The sequence below is a fragment of the Pocillopora verrucosa genome, chromosome 11 (genome assembly GCF_036669915.1).
Source record: "Pocillopora verrucosa isolate sample1 chromosome 11, ASM3666991v2, whole genome shotgun sequence".
Taxonomy (NCBI): Eukaryota; Metazoa; Cnidaria; class Anthozoa; order Scleractinia; family Pocilloporidae; genus Pocillopora; species Pocillopora verrucosa.
Window position 1 is genome coordinate 1,230,001 of NC_089322.1, and position 22,324 is coordinate 1,252,324.

A 22,324-nucleotide genomic window follows, 5' to 3' on the forward strand; every position below is an offset into this window, starting at 1 on the left:
ATTTATGAGCAAAACTCTACACCTAGCAAATTCCCATTTTATGTAGCTTATCACATACAGGGCAAAATTACTAAGTGCTGATTGGCTGAGACAGAGGGCATTTTTTCTTAATCACGAGGGTACTTTTGGTAATCAAAAGGGCATGATTACTTGATCTTGATTGGTTTAAAGTTGCTTTGTAATGAAGTTATTGCTTAGATTTGTTGCCGATTAAAATTTTCTGCAACAATGGCTTCCCATTTTGTTGAAGAGTTTATTGAGGAACTACTAAACACAAGTGAGCACAAAAACACAAAAAGAAGTACGGACTACTGGACTAACATTTTCCAACAATGGGCAAAGACAAGAGGAAAAAATGAGCAATGTCGCGGCATTGAACGGGCTTCCTAAAAGAATAACGTCGCGCGTGAATGGATTCCCGCGATAATTTTGCCCTTTATGTGATAAACAAGAAATCGCAAGTGCCCTCGGGCAATTAAGGATTAATTTCACTGGTGTTTTCAAAGTTTGGAAATACGCGTGAAATTAATCCTTAATTGCCCGAGGACCCATGCGATTACATATACATATCCTATTGACAGCTCGCATACAAGTTTGGGCGTGCGTGTTGATCATCCTTAAAGCTCTATGACAATGGCGATTTTAGCTGCAATTTCACCGGTTTGTGAGGTTTACAGAGCGATATAAATATTTTTAAAAGCAAGTGGATATTAGTTAAAGGTTAATGGACATCGTAGAAAGACAACAATAGATAAAGTCTTAAGTATTCTAATGTTATCTTTGTATTGGCTCATTTAGAATAAAACACCAATATTTAGGAAGGGGGTTATGCGATATCGCTCTATTATGACGACAAAAGTTGCACTAGGGTAAAGTTAAACCCATAAAAAAATATTTAACTGTTAACATGTAATAGTTCAATAGACACTAAAGGAAACAACGAAATTAGTGGTTAATAAAGTGTGTTAGTCTAATATGTATTTCACGGGCTTAGTGACTTCACCCTAAACTTTTCGAAAACGTCATGAAACTTCCACAAAATCTCAACTGGAACTGCACTTAAAAAGACAATATATTGCAGGTTCATGACAACGAGTCTCAAAGTAAACTCTTTTAATTCCAGATATAAGCTTTATCACTTGGAGCTAAGTTTTTAAACGACAACTTTTGCTTTATGAAAAATTCAACTTTATAACACCTCGCAACAAGACCAAGACAAGTTAAATCTTTTTCATAGAAGTCGATGTCCTACACACATCAGTCACCAAGACAAATTCTATGACTCTTAAGGCCGATTTCCACGATGCGATTGTAGTATATGACTCTTAAGGCCGATTTCCACGATGCGATTGTAGTATATGACTTGATGCATGTGACCCGAATCATACCATATAAACGGTCATTCGTCAGGTCGTACACGACCCTATGACTTGTCGTTCGAACCTTAACACACGAAGAAATTGCATTGTGTAAATCGGCCTTTTTAGGGAATATTGACTTACTTGAAATAAAACGATCAACCATAAAATGACTGGCAAACGGTTAAAGAAAATAACATGTTAACAATATAGGACTCAATTATGTTGTAACCCTGAATACATAAAGACAAGAAATGTTCAATGTCAACTAATGTTCAAATATAATGCAAGAACCACAGGATCAAACTACTACTTTCTCTTCATCTTTTGACGTTTGACTTCTTTTCGTACCTTGTCCGCCAAACGTTGTTTTTGCCTCAAAAGAAGCTCCTCATCATCGGTTCCGAAGACCAACCCGGTTTTCCATGCTTTCTCATCATTTATCACCCGTTCCCAAACGACCTCTCTTTTTACTGCGTTGTTTTCAATCATATCCTGAGTTAACGATAGGAGATGGTCTGTTTGTTCATCGGTGAACTTACTCCATGATGGCTTTGCAGATTCAGATGCGATGGATGGAGCTCTGGAAGACATAAACCGTTCTATCTTCTGTTCAGGAGACTCAACTTCAGTTGGTGGTTCTAAGTTTTTGGTAAATTCTGATCGAAGCCTTCTCACTTTCAACACAATTGCCTTCATGGAGTGTGTTTCCAACAGGTTGGAAGCACCAAGTTTATCTCTGACAATGTTTTCAGTTATGTTACCAGTCTCAATTTCAGACTTGAATAAATCTTGAAGTTTTGAGGTCTCTTCCTCGGTCCACTCGACAGGAATTATTGATACCTAAAAGAAATCAGAATTCGTATGCCAATTGTTATTCAAATTACTACGATTGGTATGCATTATAAGAGTACTTACCTCTGTCTTTGCGCAGTTCATGGTGATAAATTTTCTGACAGCACGACGCCCAATATCTGTTTCTCTAACTTTGTCATTGATGCGGTAATATTGAGCTTGTGTTTGAGGTTTGTGCTGTGCAAGGGCAGCCAGTTGTTCTTGATCTTCAGGCAAATGGACATGCACTCCTGATGCCAGAGATTTTCTTATCAAGGTTGCGGAGATGCGACCGTGAAACTTCACACCCTCCCTTTGAAATGTACGAGTCAGACACGTGGATACTTGCGATGAAGTAAGTTTAACGCCATTGGTTGAAACGAACATGTTATCTGTGGCATCTTTGACGTACTTAGGCCTCACCCTTGAGATATACGTATTCACCAGATTGTAAACATCAGCATGAAACCATACAATGGCTGCCCCATAAACACCTCCTGTCTTGTGATTCTTAACTGATACGCGGTATCTCTCTCCATCTTCTTCTCCAGCGTACAGTTTAGCATCTTTGAATTCCTCCACTGTTATATTTGCTGCAATACCACTTCTTCCGGAGTTGTCAATTATTAATCTTGTAATCAGCCAATCCCTTACTTCGCAAAAGGTCTGATCGTTGACCAGCACAGGTTCTCCACAAGCTTTGCTTTTCTCCGCAGCTGTTCCAAGCGCTTTAATTATGTTTATTCGCTGTTGTCCATTTGACACTTTATATAGATCTTCGCTAGAAAGGAGTTTTGCAAAGTCCATGTCATGTTTCTCTAATTTCCTTTTCAGCACCTTCTTTCTTTGAGCAGATGACCACGAAGTTAAAAGATCTCTCCTTGCATGAAGTGTGTCTAATCTATCTTGCCCTTTCTCTTCTTGCACAAGGAATTTAAGGAATAGCCTAAGGCTCATCAGGTATGATCTAATGGTTCCAGGTTGATACTCCTCAGATAGTTGACCCAACCACTTCCTCAACATTACCACTCCGTCATGCCCCTCGACAGTAACAAGATCTATTTCATTTGCTGCTTGAGGGAAATCTTCTGAAAGAACTTTCATGATGCGTTTTACCTGTGACTTGTACTGACCAGCCACTTTTGCGCAGCGATAACCCCCGTCTACGTCTATCAACCAGGAATGAAACTCGTTAAGCAGTGGGCTGTCATCACTACTATCATTGTCTTCAAAACTGACATCATCTTCCATCTCTTCAAGACAGTCGTCATTATCATCATCATCGCTATCGTATACTGATGATTCATCATCATTCATAACTTCCTTAGGCACTTTACCTTGTGAAAGATTGCTTTGGGAGTCAGTATTACCAGCGTTCTTTTTTCTTTCAAAAACAACATCAACCACGCTCTTCCATTCTGGTTCCACACGAAGAAAATCGAGATTATCTACGTTTTCCACGAAATCAGTTAAAATGTCATCCCTTTCTTGCAACGAGCAGTTATCTGACAAGCTTCCAGTGCTACACTCTGATTCGGAGTCCAGGGAAGGGTGATAGTTTGGGTCTAAAATTTCCTCTTCTTCACTGTCGCATATAACTATTTCACTAGATTTGGTATTACCAGCCGTCACTGGTGGTTGAGGTGGTTGGATTACTTGGTCAGCATTTTTGCGGTTGTTTAACTCTTCAGATAGCTCGGCATCGCTTTCACACTGGGAGGACATCATAGACACTAACTGTTTAAAGCTTCGCTTCTTGCACTCTTCATTTCTTTTCCACACGTTATCCACAAGTTGATCATACTCCAAATCGCTGTCATGGTCATCATGTGTATCACCTACCTTTGATTCCATTTGATCCATTACTTTTTCATACTCCAAATTACTGTCATGATCATTGCCTGAATCTCCACTTTCTTCATTATGTAGCTTGTGTTCCACTTTATCAACTTGCTGATCATACTCTAATTTGCTGTCATCATCATTGTACGTCTCTCTTACCTTTGATTCACAACTTTCTTCATTATGTAGTTTGCGCTCCTCTGCATTACTATTGGAGGAGGTCGGTGCGAGGTGCCCAGGGTTACTCACGTTTCTGCTGATAGTTGCTTCTCCTTCAGGATTTTCTAATAATTGATCATCCGAGTCATTTTCAATTTCTTCCTCAGCTTCGATTCTATTCACCAAACTATACTCATTTTCCTTGTCACCCTTGTAAAATTTCACCCTTTTTGCGGCCTTTCCACGTACAGGTGATTTTGATTCGATTTTTCTCTTTTTAGGACCATCTTTAGTTGTGGCGCTCTTTGCTTTGGATTTCTTTCTCTTGGCAATGTGATCTCGTAGCTCTTGAAGCCCAATTCTCGGAGCAGATTTAAGCGCATCTAAGTATTGGTTTGAGTTGGGATTAAGCTTGTGGATATTTGACTGTAAATGATGATGAAGTTGAAAGACACCTTTCTTTGAATGCTTGCATGGAGATAACGGACAAAACTTTATCTTCCTATTAGGCGCTTTCTTGTTTCCATTTATATATACATCTACCTGACGAAAAATCTTATTCACTTTATGTACATCCTTCTGATGACGAGATAAATTTATAACTGATTTCCCACATCTCGAACACACTTTAGATTCCCGAGACTTTTTCCTTATTTCAGAACTACCTTCCATGGTTACTATAATACAAACAAATAGAAAACTGATCTCAATGATAGAGTTGACAATGGTTAGCACAGCATAACAGATGAGTAGAATGATCTGACAATGATCAACACAGCATAAAAGATAATTAAAATGATTTGACAGTGATGAACACAGCATAAAAGATGATTTCAATGATTTGAAAGTGATAAACACAGTATAACATGATTACAATGATTTGACAGTGATCAACAGAGTATAACAGATGATTTAACAGTGATCTACACAGCATAACAGATGATTAGAATGATTTGAAAGTGATCAACAAAGCATAACAGTTGATTAGAATGATTTGACAGTGATAAACACAGCATAACACATGATTGCAATGATTTAACAGTGATCAACACAGCAGAACAGATGATTAAAATGATTTAACAGTGATCAACACAGCATAACACATGATTGCAATGATTTAACAGTGATCAACACAGCAGAACATGATTAAAATGATTTAACAGTGATGAACACAGCAGAACAGGTGATTAGAATGATTTGACAGTGATCACTAGAGTATAAGAAATGATTGCAATGATTTAACAGTGATCAACACAGCATAACATATGATTAAAATGATTTAACAGTGATCAACACAGCAGAACAGATGATTAGAATGATTTGACAGTGATCACTAGAGTATAAGAAATGATTGCAATGATTTAACAGTGATCAACACAGCATAACATATGATTAAAATGATTTAACAGTGATGAACACAGCAGAACAGATGATTAGAATGATTTGACAGTGATCACTAGAGTATAAGAAATGATTGCAATGATTTAACAGTGATCAACACAGCATAACATATGATTAAAATGATTTAACAGTGATCAACACAGCAGAACAGATGATTAGAATGATTTGACAGTGATCACTAGAGTATAAGAAATGATTACAATGATTTAACAGTGATCAACACAGCATAACATATGATTAAAATGATTTAACAGTGATCAACACAGCAGAACAGATGATTAGAATGATTTGACAGTGATCACTAGAGTATAAGAAATGATTGCAATGATTTAACAGTGATCAACACAGCATAACATATGATTAAAATGATTTAACAGTGATGAACACAGCAGAACAGATGATTAGAATGATTTGACAGTGATCACTAGAGTATACGAAATGATTGCAATGATTTAACAGTGATCAACACAGCATAACATATGATTAAAATGATTTAACAGTGATGAACACAGCAGAACAGATGATTAGAATGATTTGACAGTGATCACTAGAGTATAAGAAATGATTGCAATGATTTAACAGTGATCAACACAGCATAACATATGATTAAAATGATTTGACAGTGATCAACACAGCAGAACAGATGATTAGAATGATTTGACAGTGATCAACACAGCATAACAGATGATTAGAATGATTTGACAGTGATCAACACAGCATAACATATGATTAAAATGATTTAACAGTGATGAACACAGCAGAACAGATGATTAGAATGATTTGACAGTGATCACTAGAGTATAAGAAATGATTGCAATGATTTAACAGTGATCAACACAGCATAACATATGATTAAAATGATTTAACAGTGATGAACACAGCAGAACAGATGATTAGAATGATTTGACAGTGATCACTAGAGTATAAGAAATGATTGCAATGATTTAACAGTGATCAACACAGCATAACATATGATTAAAATGATTTAACAGTGATCAACACAGCAGAACAGATGATTAGAATGATTTGACAGTGATCACTAGAGTATAAGAAATGATTACAATGATTTAACAGTGATCAACACAGCATAACATATGATTAAAATGATTTAACAGTGATCAACACAGCAGAACAGATGATTAGAATGATTTGACAGTGATCACTAGAGTATAAGAAATGATTGCAATGATTTAACAGTGATCAACACAGCATAACATATGATTAAAATGATTTAACAGTGATCAACACAGCAGAACAGATGATTAGAATGATTTGACAGTGATCACTAGAGTATAAGAAATGATTGCAATGATTTAACAGTGATCAACACAGCATAACATATGATTAAAATGATTTAACAGTGATCAACACAGCAGAACAGATGATTAGAATGATTTGACAGTGATCACTAGAGTATAAGAAATGATTGCAATGATTTAACAGTGATCAACACAGCATAACATATGATTAAAATGATTTAACAGTGATGAACACAGCAGAACAGATGATTAGAATGATTTGACAGTGATCACTAGAGTATAAGAAATGATTGCAATGATTTAACAGTGATCAACACAGCATAACATATGATTAAAATGATTTAACAGTGATCAACACAGCAGAACAGATGATTAGAATGATTTGACAGTGATCAACACAGCATAACAGATGATTAGAATGATTTGACAGTGCTCAACAAGGCATAACAGATGATTAGAATGATTTGACAGTGCTCAACAAAGCATAACAGATGATTAGAATGATTTGACAGTGATTAACAAAGCATAACAGTTGATTAGAATGATTTGAAATTTATCAACACAGCAGAACAGATGATTAGAATGATTTGACAGTAATCAACACAGCATAACAGTTTATTAGAATGATTTGACAGTGATCAACAAAGCATAACAGTTAATTAGAATGATTTGACAGTGATCAACACAGCATAACAGTTGATTAAAATGATTTGACAGTGATCAACACAGCATAAGAGATGATTGCAATGATTTGACAGGGATTGAAATAGGATAAGAGATGATCACAATAAATAATAGCATCGAAAATAACTTATCCAAAGTCCTGAAACATCGATCGATGTTTTGTTGCTATCAAGGGAATTTCTGTTTATAAAAAGCAATTTTATTTTTTAAGTAAGAGCTTTCACCCACTTCATTGTTAGAACAAAGCAGAAAAAATGCATTCTACGATTCATATCTATATGATTTGGAAGTTAAATATAAGTAAACCGATAATTATGTAAGATATTACGAAGGCCAATCATTCTTCAAGTTTATCGGCTTTTTTCGCAAATATTGTAAAAAATATATCGACACTTATACCTTGGATGCTTGCAAAGCGTATTTCGTTGATAACCACTTGCTTAAGGGACGAAATATAACAAGAAACCTATGTTGATCTTATTTTCTTACCGTTTGAAAGTTGCCGTCATCGACGAACACGTGAAACACGAAAACGAAAGTTGAAGTGTGTGAACGCTGACCGCTAATGATGTACTTCTTCGGTAATAAACCGTAGAACCAAAAAAATAGTTTTCTTTAATATGAAACCTTGAAATAGGTAAAAAATTTGTCAAATACCTATTTTGAGTATTTGCTACGGTAACAAAAACCCATTTTGAGTATTTGCTACGGTAACAAATACCCACTTGGGAGTAGCAAAGACCCAGATGAGTATTGGCTACCGTAGCAAAAACCCATTGAACGTATCAAATACCCACATGGGTATTTCCTACCGTAGCAAAAACCCACATGGGTATTTCCTACCGTAGCAAAAACCCTCAATGGGTATTTTGTACCGTAGAAAATACCCACAAGAATCTAACCACGTAGCAAATACCCAGATCACTCTAGCTCTCTCTCTCTCTCTCTCTCTCTCTCCCTCTCTCTCTCTCTCTCTCTCTCTATTTTAATTTAATTATATCTATTTTCGCGAACGATGATTTAATTTATGCAAATTTCTGTTAGTTGATGTCCAGTGTGTTTACATACGCGGGGAGAGTTTTTCGCTAAGCTATTGGTATTGTTTTCTATTCCGGGATGGAAGGATTTTGTTCATTTTCAGAAATTACAGGTGGCAAATGCGGATTTAGTCGAGGAAATACCGAATGTATAGCGCTAAATAGCTGTGACGGCGATATCGGTTTGCATCTAGCAAATCACCACCTGTCGAGAGAAAATGTACGTGAAAGGGATCTGATACTGGCACGAGCAGGTTTGTTAGAACTCTCAGGAGAACAGATAAAGAACATGACAGTTTGTCCAGCTCATCGGTTTAGCTTAGGAAAGTACTGGCAAGCTCCCAAGACCTGTCAGTATCCAAGACATCAAGAAAAGAAAACGGTGGTCACAGGAACACATGTCATTGATTTCAAGCTGGCCAGGGAAATTAAAGACATATTTGGCGACGCAACACTCGTTGGATCGCGTAAGTGTTACATTCATAATTCCAGGAGTCTACATGTAAAGTTACAGGGCTGCGAATATGTGTTTAACGATAAAGCTATTTCTTACTTAAAGTCTGCTTTTTGTGGGCGTGCGTATGACAACTTTTACTACACGATCAAGCGTGCGTCAAATGAAAGAATAAAATTAGTTGTGACCAAAGCCAGTTTATGAAAAGAGACTTAAATTAAAAAACCGGAGCAGTAATCTACCAGTGAGTACAACGCTTTTATCACACCACTATACGTAACAAGTAAAAGTGGCTTTCATTTGACAAGTTTTATCGCCGGGCAAATTCCTTAAAATTAATTACAAACTGCTGACTACAAATGGCCTTATGAACTCACGAAATTGTCGGAATTTGCCTCGCGTTATTTTTTTTTTTGTAAGGGGGTGATTACATGGCGAATTTAAGCCCGGGCTGAGATTTCAGCGGGCTAGGATTTTCAGCCCAGGCTGGAAGGCTGAAAAACCTCATGTAATCGCAGTAAAATTTAAGCCCGGTTTGAAACGTGAGTTTGAGCAGGCGCATTGAAGGAATATTCAACGAAACAAAATGGCGGCAATGGAAAAATTGTGCTTAAACCCGGGCTGAAACTTGCCACGTAATCACAACAAAATTTCACCCCGGAGAGCGGGCTGGAATTTCAGCCCATGGCTGAAATTCCTCATGTCATAACCCCCTAAGCTTCTCTCTAAAACTACATTTCTCTCGAAAGACTTCCTTGGCACGTCCTTTTGGCTTACTGGACTCCCGCCAAAATCTAATATTTTGCGTTTGAGAACATGAGCATAAAACGTGCTCAATTTTTTTGGTACAACATTTGTGTATTCAGATTTCTAAGAAATAATTTAGAGTTTTCTTATTAGTTCGTTTTCGGTGAGTGCACAGGGTGTGGACAATAATCATGTTGTCTTCACAAAAAAGAGAAAATAATTTAAGATTCCAATGAAAAGTTTTGCCAGGAGACGCTGCAACTTTTTAGGACTATCTAACATTTGTCTTTTCTTAATAACCATCTGCACAACACGCAGGAAAAAACATAACGAAGAAGTAGCCGGAAAGAAAGACTGGCTATACCCCGAGGAACCTAAAGAAAAGGACCCCCTACAAAGGTGTGTATGTAAAGTCTGCGTTAAAGCTAAATAAGGAATATTTCTACTCCACCCTCCCCCGTCCCCCCTTCCCTGGAAGAGGGAAGGAGCTGTTCGAGTCAATGGTTTCTGCACAAAGAAAAAAGTGTGAAGGTCCGGCTTCCGATGATCTAGTGGTACTCATGACTGCTTATAAAAACGCAAAGACCAGGAATTTAAAGAAACAGATACTTAGCCTTTACGCTTATAGATATCCCCTTAGCACCTTAAAGAATATCCATGAACCATACGGAAAACTATCTTCCTGGGAAATAAAGCAGGCACGTTCCCATGCTAAACTGCACGGGCCTGGTACTCCCCCTGAAGTGAAGACAAAGCATCGCGTACGGATCAATATGGGGAAAGTCGATCACTTTCTACAATTCGTGAACAGACCTTACTTTTATCAGGACGTTTCTTATGGCACTAAGATTCTCGTCTTAGACAGTGGCAACAGAATAGAGATGCCAAACGTTGTCAGAATTGTGACTAGATCAACAATGATTGAGCAATACTTGGAGTACTGCAAAGAACAATGTTACGAGCCACTAAGTAGGTCAACAATGTTCAAACTCTTGGAGGTTCGAGCGGCGTCTCAGCGCAAATCCCTTCAGGGCTTGGACAACACTGCTGCTGATGGAGCAGCGGGATTTCAGACCCTTGAAATGCTTATTGAAGCACTTGAGAAAGGAGGAATGAAGAAGCAGTGGTGCGTTGATGTTCGTCAAAAACTTAAAAGATGCAAGACGTTATCTCAAGACTGACTTTCGCGTGAATTGCCAACCAGATGATTCTACTTGTGCTGACCACTGTCGAAATTTCGCGCTTAGTGATCCTGACGAGCCCAACTTCCAAACGCCCCGTTCACATATGCATATGTCTATTTGTGATGAATGCCAAGGGCTGAAACACGTGTTACAGGAAGTTCGACAAGGGATTGAAGGGTCATCCTGGACACCTTACAGTTCCGAGCAACATGAAGATCTTCTGTATGACTTTGACCGCGCAAAAGCAGACATCTTGCAATGGAAAGCGCACATTATTCGCTCGGTAAACGAGGAACAGGCTAAACAAGATTCTATGAAGTCAGTCGACGCGACATCAGCGGTAATTATAATGGACTGGGCCATGAAGTTTCTTCAAATGAAATATCGTGAGAAGCAGTCCGATTGGTTCGGGAAACGAGGGCTCAGCTGGCATATATCCACCGTCATAACTAAGAATTTCAGCACTGGTAAGGTCGAGCTGAAATCATACGCTCACATCCTTGAGTTAATTACCATACCAATATGGCGGACGGTCACGTTTTTAGAGCTCTTAGATGCTGGATCATTCTGCTTTATTTCTACGTTTGTTTCTCTGGTGCACTCCTTCCCAAGGCTAATCCTGACCTCGATATATCTGGTGATACTCTTCTCTTCATTTCTCACGGTCTGACGACAGTGAGAATTCAACCTTTTAACCATCGGTCACCGAGCTCGCAACATGCAAAGAATCTCCAGTTGCCGAATTCAAGACTTCTACTCCTTGGATGCCGTTTTGCGATTAATTCCTCTCTTTCCTTACTACTCATTCGTCTCGCAAATGATGTTGAACTTCAACCTGGTCCTGTTGGCTCCTCTAGTTCACATGACATCCTGTCTGATCTTCGGGATTTGTCAACGAAAAATGGGCTTACAATTATTCATCAAAATATCAGAGGCCTCGTGGCGAACAGGGATAGTCTATGCCAAATGATCGATGATTCCAAGCATATAGACATCATATCCCTCAGTGAGACTCATCTATCGGACAGTGAAGAGGCTCAAGTTCAACTGGATGGCTATACGTTCATTAATAGACCAAGGAAAACAGGCAAAGGTGGAGGTGTGGGAGTTTATATCTCCTCTTCTGTCCCCTTTCATAGAAGACTAGACCTGGAACGCGATGGGATCGAATGTATCTGGATAGAAATTTTATTTCCAAAATCTAAGGGTATCCTTATTGGTTTTATTTATCGCCCCCCGAGTTCTTCAAAGCATCTTTGTGCAGATTTTGAAAATAAACTGGAGTCGATGCTTTCTGCTGTATCATCTGAAAACAAAGAATGCATTTTGACAGGCGATATCAACTGCAACTATTTGGTAAGCTCAGACAACAAAGAACTGAAGGCAATGCTATTGTCTTTTGGCCTTAAACAGCTAATCAAGGATCCCACGAGGGTAACGCAAGATTCAAAAACACTGATAGATGTGATTTACACAAATCGCCCTCAGAATGTTTATAGTGTTAAAGTCATTCCCGCCGGCTTAAGTGACCATGATATGATTGGTTGTGTCCGGAAGCTGCATAACCATAAATTCCAGCCAAGAACCATCACCTGTCGAAACTATGCTAATTATGATCCTATATCCTTTTGCAATGATTTACGGTCCAATAGTTTCACACCTGTCTTTAAATCCTCCTGCGTTAATGAAGCATGGTCTTTTTTGAAAGCCATTCTGAAAGAATGTATTGATAAGCATGCGCCAGCTATAAAGAAGAGGATCAAAGGGAAACTCAGCCCATGGCTTACACAGAAGGTAAAGCAAGAAATGAATACCAAAGATCAGCTTTTGAGAAAAGCGAGAAAGACAAATCGTGAAATTGACTGGTCTTCGTACAAGCGCCAACGAAACAAAGTTAACGGTATGGTAAAAAATTGCAAAAGCAGGTATCACCGTGAACTCTTAGAGGAGACTGTGGGTTCACCTAACAAATTTTGGTCAGCTATTAAAAAACTATACCCTACAAAGTCTACAAAGGAACCAGGAGCAGCTTTTCTCGTTAATGAAGCAGTAGAAACCGACAAAGAGGTTATTGCAAATTTGTTCTGCAAATTCTTCACTGATGTTGCGCGATCTCTAAAAAGAAAGATCTTCCCTCTTTGCAATTTTGTCTGGAAAAGGCCCCTTACAATAGACACCCAGCAGCCGCTAGAGAACTTTGAGTTTAGATCAGTCTCGGAAAAGGTTGTCTTTAATGCATTAAAGAGCCTTAAGAGAAATAAGTCCTCTGGCCTTGACAACTTTCCTTCTGGAATGTTAAAGGACTCTGCTGATATAATAGCCAAGCCTCTCACGCATATAATTAACCTGTCTCTCGCAACAGGGTCTGTACCTACTGACTGGAAAGCGGCTAAAATTGTACCACTTTTTAAATCTGGTTCAATGGCCGAAATCGACAATTATAGGCCTATTTCAATACTTCCTTCAATGTCAAAGATCCTGGAGAAAGTGGTATTTAAGCAGCTGATGGCTCATTTTGAACAGAATGGTCTACTTTCTCATTTTCAGTACGGCTTCCGTCGCATGCGCTCTACTGAACTGGCCGTTACTCATCTTACCGATGTTATCAGAAGAGAAGGTGAGAATGGTAACCTGACAGGCTGTGTTTTCATCGATCTATCCAAGGCGTTTGACACCATCAGTCACTCTGGCCTCCTGAGCAAGCTTTCAACTTACGGAGTTCGTGGAACAGAACTCGCATGGTTCACTGATTACCTTTTCTGCAGATCACAAGTTGTCCAATATAAAGGCGTGCTATCAGAACCTCAACCCATTCTCACAGGTGTTCCTCAGGGAAGTATCCTGGGTCCTATCTTATTCATTATCTTTTTCAACGATGTACATAAACCGCTTCAACACTCGAAGATTATCACTTATGCCGACGATTCAGTCATCTATACCTCTTCTAAAGATATTGATACTATACAGAGAAGCCTTAGCGAGGATATGAATAACCTGTGCGAGTGGTTTAAAGACAACGAACTGATCATTAACCTAAAAAAGGACAAGACGGAGTCTATGTTATTTGGAACAGCTAAAAGAATCAACCTTCAAGACAAGGAACTTAAACTTTCTGCTAATGGGTCACTCATCAATAATACCTCTACCTATAAGTACTTAGGTGTTCACCTTGACTCATCACTAAACCTCGCATCACATTTTGACCGAATCTATAAAAAAGCTGCAACCAGAATCAATCTCTTGCGATCAATTCGTCCTTTGATCGACCAAAAGTGTGCAGAATCGATCTATAACACTATGATCGCACCTATCTTTACCTATTGCGGAACACTTGGTCTTAGCTTTCCGGATTACCGAAAGGAAATGATAAAGAACATCGAACGACGAGGCTTTAAAGTTATCGGCAATAGTTCTTTTAATCCCCCATCCGTGAACAATTTGATCAAGCGTAAAAGCTGTCTGTTTGTTTTCGACTGTCTCCTGAATAATGTTTGCACACCCTTTAAGAACTACTTCGAAAGGCTGGTTCATTCTAAGGCCACTAGGAATAACGGTATATCAGTGAAATTACCCAAAGTTCGTTTAGAATTTGGTAAAAAGAGCTTCTATTACCAAGGAGCAAAGACTTTCAACAACCTGCCTGCTGAACTAAGGTCGTTAGATTCGAGACTGAAATTTAAGAACAAATTGCGAGATTATTTTAGTTAAATTCTATCTAAACGTGGTTATAGGTATCCTTTTCAGAGCATTTTTATTTAATTTTTAATTTTTTTCATTTTATTGTATGCTTTTCTAGACCTTAAGATCTATGATTATATCTTGTTAAATTTTATTTTATTTATTTATTTATTATTTTTGACAGGACCCCAAGGACAACAGTGTTACACACTGATGGGTTTTTTTCAATCCTGTATAAAAATTCGTTATTATTATTATTATTATTATTATTGATTCCTGCCAGCAGGACTGGTATGCAGTCTGCTCAATCATTGAAAACACACTGGAGGCTTTGAAAAAGGAACAACCCCACATTTCCCGAGTGAGCCTTAGGAGCGACCAAGCGGGTTGTTAAGATAACAACTCTCTCATGGCGGCAGTAAGAGACGTTGGGGAAAGAGTTGGCATCACTGTCACGCTGTATGACTTTTCCAAGCCACAATACGGGAAAGATGTCTGTGATAGGATCCTTTGCCCAATGAAATCAGCTATCCGACGATATTGTAATGAGGGACACGATGTTATTTCTGCAAAGGACATGCGTACAGCACTTTCCGAACCTCCTGTTAGAGGCACAACTGCCTGCGTTTGCTCCGTGAACGAGCTTCATTTGACACTTGCGGTTAACAGGATGGATGGCTTCAGCCAGTATCATAACTTTAAATTTGATTTAAACGGAGTTAGGGTGTGGAGAGCGTATGGTGTAGGACAAGGAAGGCTAATTCCTTACGAAGACATCATCGTCAAGCCCCAGGGTCCTACAGACCTTGTGATGATGTGGACTTTTTTCCAGTTAATGAGGCTCGAATTCATGTGTCTTCCTTACCCGAGGGTGATGGTGAACAAACTAGCGGTCTTTTCTCCTGCTCCGAGCCTGGGTGTCACATGGTCTTTAAGAAATTTAGTGAGCTTGAGAATCATCTTGATGTTGGCGAACACCGCCGAGTGCGCGGAGGAGGCTCTGAAACGGTATATGACAAAGTCAGAAGAGACTATGCAGAAAAATTTCTTACTGTAGACTGCAATGAGGAAAGCAGCAGAACATTAGTAGCACATAGAGATGACTGTAGCGTTGCAGTTGTGTCTTCTGTTGTAGTTATGTCCTCACACCTAATAACCAATAGAATGCGGTTTTATTTCTTCCAATCAAAGTGCGTTGTGAACGTGTCCTTATTGGTTTGGAGTGCGCTGGTGATCGAAGTTGTGCTTTTTTGTCGGAACTAGTAAAGGAAGGTAAGGTTTCGGTTGCATTTTATGGTAGTATTTTGTTAAATTTAAATATTACAACCATTCTTCAAAGATCACGTTCAAGTTTTGGGCTTAATACTGTAGATTTCATGTGACAGCATGGCGAAGCGTGCGAGTAACTACTAACTTGGATTCATTGAATCCTTCAGTGTCGAGGGCTGATTTTTTTATTTTGCGTGGGACATGTAAAAACTAGATGTTACATAATTGAAAAACAGGGCAGATCTCGGTGTTTCAATGCCCAAAAATGTGTGATTTTCTCCATCTCATTGTGCTTACAATGATGGCTATTATGGATACAGTGGAAGACATGTATTCATTGTAAATGTATGGGACTACGCAAAAATTCAACCTCTGGTATGGTTGATGTCAAATATCACATATCCTGGGAGGTTAACTCACAAACTGCTAACTCGTATGATGAAGATCTGGTCTCTTTCATAAAGGATAGGGTGCTGTCTCCCAATGCTCTCCAACAAGTAACAGTTGGGTTACAATGTATTAAATCATTCTCTTTGCTCACCCAGAAGGGACAGAATTGCAGCAAAATTACTCTTCACTTAATAATTAGTGCTTTTCTATTTAAATCAGTGGCTGACATATGCCACTTTCTTTATTTTGATCAATTTAGAGTAAAGTCCCTTGAACAAAATTATAAGGAATATGATAATAATATGTATGTTATATGTTACCACATTATCCATACTTTTTCAACTGTGTCACAAATATTAAAATGAAATAAACACTAATTCATGCAGAAATGAATACTTAATTCAATACAGACTATTGCCTACTATTAGCAATTATTGCTCCTACATGTGTTAGCAAGAACTTGGTCTTGTTGGCATTCATTGTGAGCATTTGGCGATCTGTATATTAGTGGAGAAACTCTCTGCAACTATCTTTGCTAAGAAAATACCAATCCTTTCACCCTTACTAAATATCATTCATACAGGCATGGATGAGAACCAGCAGCAAAGCAAAGAAAACAAAAGTGCTGATGAGGTGGTAAGCTCTATTCTAAACATTTTCTTGGCGAATTATGCACTAGTTATAAAAAGGTATATGTTGTGCTTAATTTTTGTCCTTGGTATAAACATCATTTTCCTTTGGTTTTGTTAATGATATGAATGAAAAATGCATTTTGTGTAAAGAAAGATAAAATTTAGCTCCTAGCCTAAGTTATGATGAGATGATGTGTCACTATCAATTTGGCCACTATTAAAAGTAAAAGAATTAAACTAAGGATAAAACTAAACCACAGCATACCTATACTAAACCACGGCATACCTATACTAAACCCTCAGCCTATTTGTATCAATATTACTATTTTTTCTGGTGTTCACCCAATAGATTCAATCCACTCACAGACAAATATGGCACCTGTGCATTTTACTATTACTCTTAGGCTAAGGCACTCGTAGAAAGCAATATTTCACAAAACAACAACATTATGTATGCAAGGTTTAAATTTTCCAGACCTTTACTGCTTGTTTTTATGAGTGGTTCCAGTATTTTCTTGCACAAAGAGTTCTGGTTGAATGTACCAGTCACCATGTTTTTTGGTATGGTGGTTTACAATAATTGAAAGGCTCAGAGCAAGAACGACCCCTTGATTTTTCGGCCATTTTTGAAAGTCTTCAGAAGTAGTTGTCAACAATTATTGTTGTATGAAGTAACCTTCACCAATATTAATTTTGTGAACTTGTCACTGACAAAGAGCTAGTTCATGATTAGACATTGATCGTTTCATTAATTGCCATGCTCTACATTTATCATTGAAGTACTAATTAACTCCTTTGCCATCAGTAATTGCATTAAAGATACTGTGTTAGAAATCACAGCACTGTACCCCAAAATCTTATGTCGTCCTCAGCACAATCTCATTTTTTGAGCAAGGCAAAAGTAAAAATCAAACAAGACCACACAGACATCATCACAGAGACAACATTGCTATGTATAATGTTTATATAGTTAGTTACATAAAAGGTACTCTATTCATTAATTCAGTGTCAATACTCACCCTCGTAGCAGCTATAATTTTTAGCCAACTTGGGAAATAGTGGCCTAAAATGGACCCTTTTGGACATCTGAACTTTTAAATTTCCAGGGGAAGGTTCCCCAGACTTTGCCATCCAAGTGGGAATAAATGGCTGTCACACTGTCATTTTGGTCCCTCCCAGCTGCTCAAACGTTGTCCCTCCTTTCCACAATCTTACCAAAGCCCCCATATGTGTAGTAATAAAAACATTGAAGTGAAGTGTGCTATCTCAGCAAGAGGTGATAATCATGCACACTTTTAAGTGAGTCATCATAGCAGATGTTTGGTGAGGTATTGCATTGTGTGCTCAAAATCTAGTTCATGTACACCTGGGAAAAAAGAATGGGGTGTAGCAGCCATTCATGTCGTTTAATTGCTCCAAGCTCTAATTCGATACTACTGGTCATTTGGCTATCTTTCTTGCCAATACTGTTTCGTTATTTGGGTTTTCTTGAAGACACTTCCCATTGAGAAGGAGCATTATATGTGTTTATAAATTAGAAGTAAAGAAAAGTGAAAAAAGAAATAGGAGAGTGACAGGATGGTATCAAAGAGTGGTACAATTTTTTTTTGCAGGGGGGTCATTTTTTTATTTTTGAATCAGAGTTTTAGCCTAAGTATGTCTAAGTTTCTACACTTGTTGTTTAGTCTTGTGACTTCTTGCTTTAAGAAGTGAGGTAAAATTGTTTGAATTTGTTTTTTTCATTACAGCCACTTGAGTCTGTAAATGGAAAGAAAACACTGAAAAATGACGGTAAGGAATACATTGCTTGCACTATAAAGTATTGAAAGTAATTTGCAACTCTCCATATTTGTTATTTGTAACTGACATGCTTTGCACAGGTGTTGTGGGGTTAGTGGAGAAGTTAACTGTATTTCAAAAATTAAATCACTTTAAATTGCAGTGAAAGCTATTACTTTTATACTTATAAAAGTATCAAAGGTAACTTCTCTGAGAACCTTCTCCAGTGTCTGTGATATAGAAGTGTCTACTAAATATAGGTTCATTTATTAAGAAATGTGGGAAGAATAGTATGCAACTGAAAATACAAGTAAGTACTGGAAAAGAATATTTATTCCTTGCTAGTAATCTCAGAACAGCTGTGTGGAGCTGGAAATTAACAGTGCTGGAATACAACAAACAGGGGTTTATTAATTTCCGGAGTGAGCATTTTACGACTATTTGTCCCAAAAGTCCTTAAAGTGAGACTATTAATCGTAAATGGCATCTATTCCGCTTAATAGTCTCAAAGTGTCTTCTATCACGATTAATAAGCGTGGCAAGTACGACTATAAATCGCGACAAAACTCGTTAATAGTCGTATTTGACGGGCTTTAGACTTATTAATCGTACATCGCACGGTTAATAATCGCATCTGACAGCAAATGCCCTAATTTGTCGCAAGGAAATGTACTCTTCTCAAAAGAAAGTTCAAGCTAGACTCTTTTTCGAACAGCCGCCATTACGACCAAAAATTCACAATCTGTTATTTCTTCGCACATGGCATTCTAGGTAATAAATATAACATATTTGAAGTTTGCTCGAGTACAAGTTCTCAGTGAAATTCATTTCTGTTTTAAAAGTGTGTTTACAGACTACGTTTTCTTTGACTTTTCGCTTTTCGATGAAGTACAGCGTGGGATTACACTGTCGTAAGAGAGGCGACTAGCATTTCGTCTGAACGAGAATGTAATATCGGACAGGTTTTGAAGTTTAACTGAAAAAAAGTCACAAACTAACGGCCAAATAGGTCAAATTACGCCAAGTGTCCCCCAACAGCTTTTTGAGTACTTGAGTACTTAACCTACTTCGCACAGGGCTTGTTCGAGTACTTCCCTTTCTTCGTGTAATACATATAATACCAAAGATTTGATTATTTTAGTATTCGATAAGAAAGAGCGAGATACACAGAAAAGTAACCTTAACTGAAATTGAAAAGATATACTACCAAGCAGAAGGCAAAGTCAAAACGTTCATACGTGTGCTCAGTTGTGTCCGCTGAGACCACGTCTACTGTATGGAAAAATGAGATGTAATGAGAATCATAGCCACCTGAGATAGCTTGAATTCACCTAGAGTCAATTCAAGCTCCGTTACCATCGGTCTCCAAGCGATGTCACGCAACGTTACGTGATATCAGTAAGCGTTGATGAGACACTCAATCCACCCTGCATTTAAGTCTTAAACAACCCTTTTCGTTGTACACATATTTTCGAGATTATCACTATGAATGTGAACCATCCATTAAGTATCGATTAAATTTCTCGCACCATGAAAGCTGGTGGTATTCGAATTTTGTTTAACAGTGTTGCGGCTTGTGATAATATCATTTATTGTCACGTATTCACCTTTTTTTTTTGTATCTGACAGGATAAATCCAGGAAGAGATAGGAAGTTCAAAGTTGAGGAATACCTGAGATGTCATATTAGAAAGTTTTAGCCAGCGAAACTATAATGTTTATTATCAACTAAAATAGTAATAGGAGGTAGTGTAGAATTACATCGCAATCCAGCCAGGGCCATAGTGTAGAAGTAGCCTGCTTCCTTGATAAAGACAATTGAATTACATAGGCTGTAAGTTAGGTGAAAGGTGTCCAGCAAGTATACCCACCGGTGGCCTGATCGAGAAATTTTCACTTGATACGCAACGCCATTCAAAGATTGAAAACACCATATAGTAGATTTTGTTTATTGTTAATTTAATTCAGAATTGGAGGTAAATGATGTGAGGAAAGACACAAAAGAAAGCAAACAAACAAAAACAATGAAAAAATCTAAATGCTTGGTTTGATGCTACAATCTTTTCAGCAGCAAGTAGTGGTTCTGCAATTAAAAAAAAGTAGTTACAGTCATTATGCTTAAAATGTAGTTTTACTTTTTCCATGTATCTTTCTTTTTGAGTTAATAAAATTTTAATGCCCCCTGTAGTCATTCGCTGAGGGTTTTGATTGAGGACTGAGCTGATGAGTCACATTTACTACAACTGTAATAGTGCTAATTTGAATTGACCTCTAATTCAGCTCACTTAAACCACCAGAAATAATAAAAAAGAAAACCAGCCTCCTGAAGATTTGGCAAATAGACGTCAGGATACTATAATGTTGCCGTGAGAGGGATTTTCTTCCCCCCACTCCCCTCTCGGAATTAACATGACATAGGTCGGAAAAGAGCATAATGTCATCACTCTCTATTGCCCACAATTTTCTTCCGATGTATTCTATAAAATATGGCTACAAATCCATTAATTTAGTAATGCTTACCTATTTTTTCGTCCTCTTTGTCTTGGCTCGCCCTTCTCCCGCTTTTCCACTCGTCTTTCCACCCGCTTTTCCATCCGCTTTTCCATCCGCTTTTCTTTTTCTGCTTACAGTGATCTGTTTGGAAAGTAGCAGAGGGTAATGATTATAACCTGGTAATGTTCACATCATTTTTAAGAAAAACATTCGTTATTATCAAAGCCACGATTCTGTTATCTGCATCTCAGATGTATAATATGTGTCCGTAAGAGTCAAGACCAATATGGCACAGGTTACTATATAGATTAATTCGATATTTAAATTTGCATTACCTTGTTATTTCATAGTATCTTTGTGCGGCCTGTGCTGGCTAAAATCCGGCAACATACTGTTGCACATAAGAGGTACCCTGGGTGTTTATTCTTTGTTATCGTCGAGCGGTTATAGTTACCTCGACTTCTCTTTCCTCTCTCGATACGAGTCTACTCAACTCCACAGAAGAAGTAGACTGCGCTGTGGCAACTTTGCAAATAGTATTTTCCAGGACATCCAAGTCCCATTTTTTAGTCCTGTCTGGCTACTGATGGCGATTCCTCTGTCTGGTTATGAATTCTCTCCACCATACCATTTCTGAGTCTTTCAATTTCATGGCGTATTTTGGGAGGTCCATTTCAAGCTTGTCAAGGGACATGCCACCGAGAGTGTTCGGTTTGACAAGCTTGGGAACTCCTCTTGGTATGGTCAAGATGAGACTTATTCCGCCATCAGGCAGCCAGGCAGGTGAGGTGGACCACTTCTTATAGAACAGCTTGGAGTTGTCGTTGTTGTTTTGAATTTTAAAAACGTGTTGGTGGACGTGGCCTGCTATGTTGTTAATGGAGTTCTCCATCCACGCTTTGATCTCGAACAAAGATGATAATTCCTCCACTAACACAGGAGGGGTGTACGATACTTTAATCTGTTCCTTCAGTGCCTCTAAAGTATGGGCGGCGTTCTTGGCAAGTCTTCTTGCTACACATGAAAACATCTGATCGATGTTTTCATGTGTATGACCCACCACCAAGAAAGATATTTTGATCTGTCAAAAAGTAAAACATGTGATTTAGTTTGTTAACCCCAGTT

General features: G+C 38.1%; 1 protein-coding gene, 1 long non-coding RNA gene and 1 other non-coding gene across 5 annotated transcripts in view; 1 reads left to right on the plus strand and 2 right to left on the minus strand.

Moving 5' to 3' along the window:
* The window catches only part of LOC131784226 (uncharacterized), an 8,046-nt gene extending 4 nt beyond the window's left edge, over positions 1 to 8,042 (minus strand). Inside the window, exons 1-3 of one of the 3 annotated variants that reach the window (XM_066174823.1) lie at positions 8,027 to 8,042; positions 2,277 to 4,870; positions 1 to 2,201 (exon numbers count right to left, since the gene is read on the minus strand). The exon at positions 1 to 2,201 is cut by the window's left edge and continues 4 nt beyond it. In XM_066174823.1, coding sequence (XP_066030920.1) covers positions 1,668 to 2,201; positions 2,277 to 4,865 — 3,123 coding nt within the window. In that variant the 5' untranslated portion in view covers positions 4,866 to 4,870; positions 8,027 to 8,042 and the 3' untranslated portion in view covers positions 1 to 1,667. Of the gene's footprint in view, positions 2,202 to 2,276; positions 5,261 to 7,936 lie in introns of those variants that run through there. The other 2 variants (XM_066174824.1, XM_066174822.1) reach the window with 2 other exon arrangements.
* Positions 8,043 to 12,119: 4,077 nt separating this feature from the next.
* On the minus strand, positions 12,120 to 12,198 carry LOC131787726 (small nucleolar RNA R12). Its single transcript, XR_009340490.1, has one exon. It is a non-coding gene; the product is annotated as a small nucleolar RNA R12 (small nucleolar RNA).
* Positions 12,199 to 16,788: 4,590 nt separating this feature from the next.
* On the plus strand, positions 16,789 to 19,103 carry LOC131773707 (uncharacterized). The gene is made up of 3 exons (XR_010715770.1): positions 16,789 to 16,932; positions 18,677 to 18,719; positions 19,053 to 19,103. It is a non-coding gene; the product is annotated as an uncharacterized lncRNA (long non-coding RNA).
* Positions 19,104 to 22,324: the final 3,221 nt, after the last annotated feature.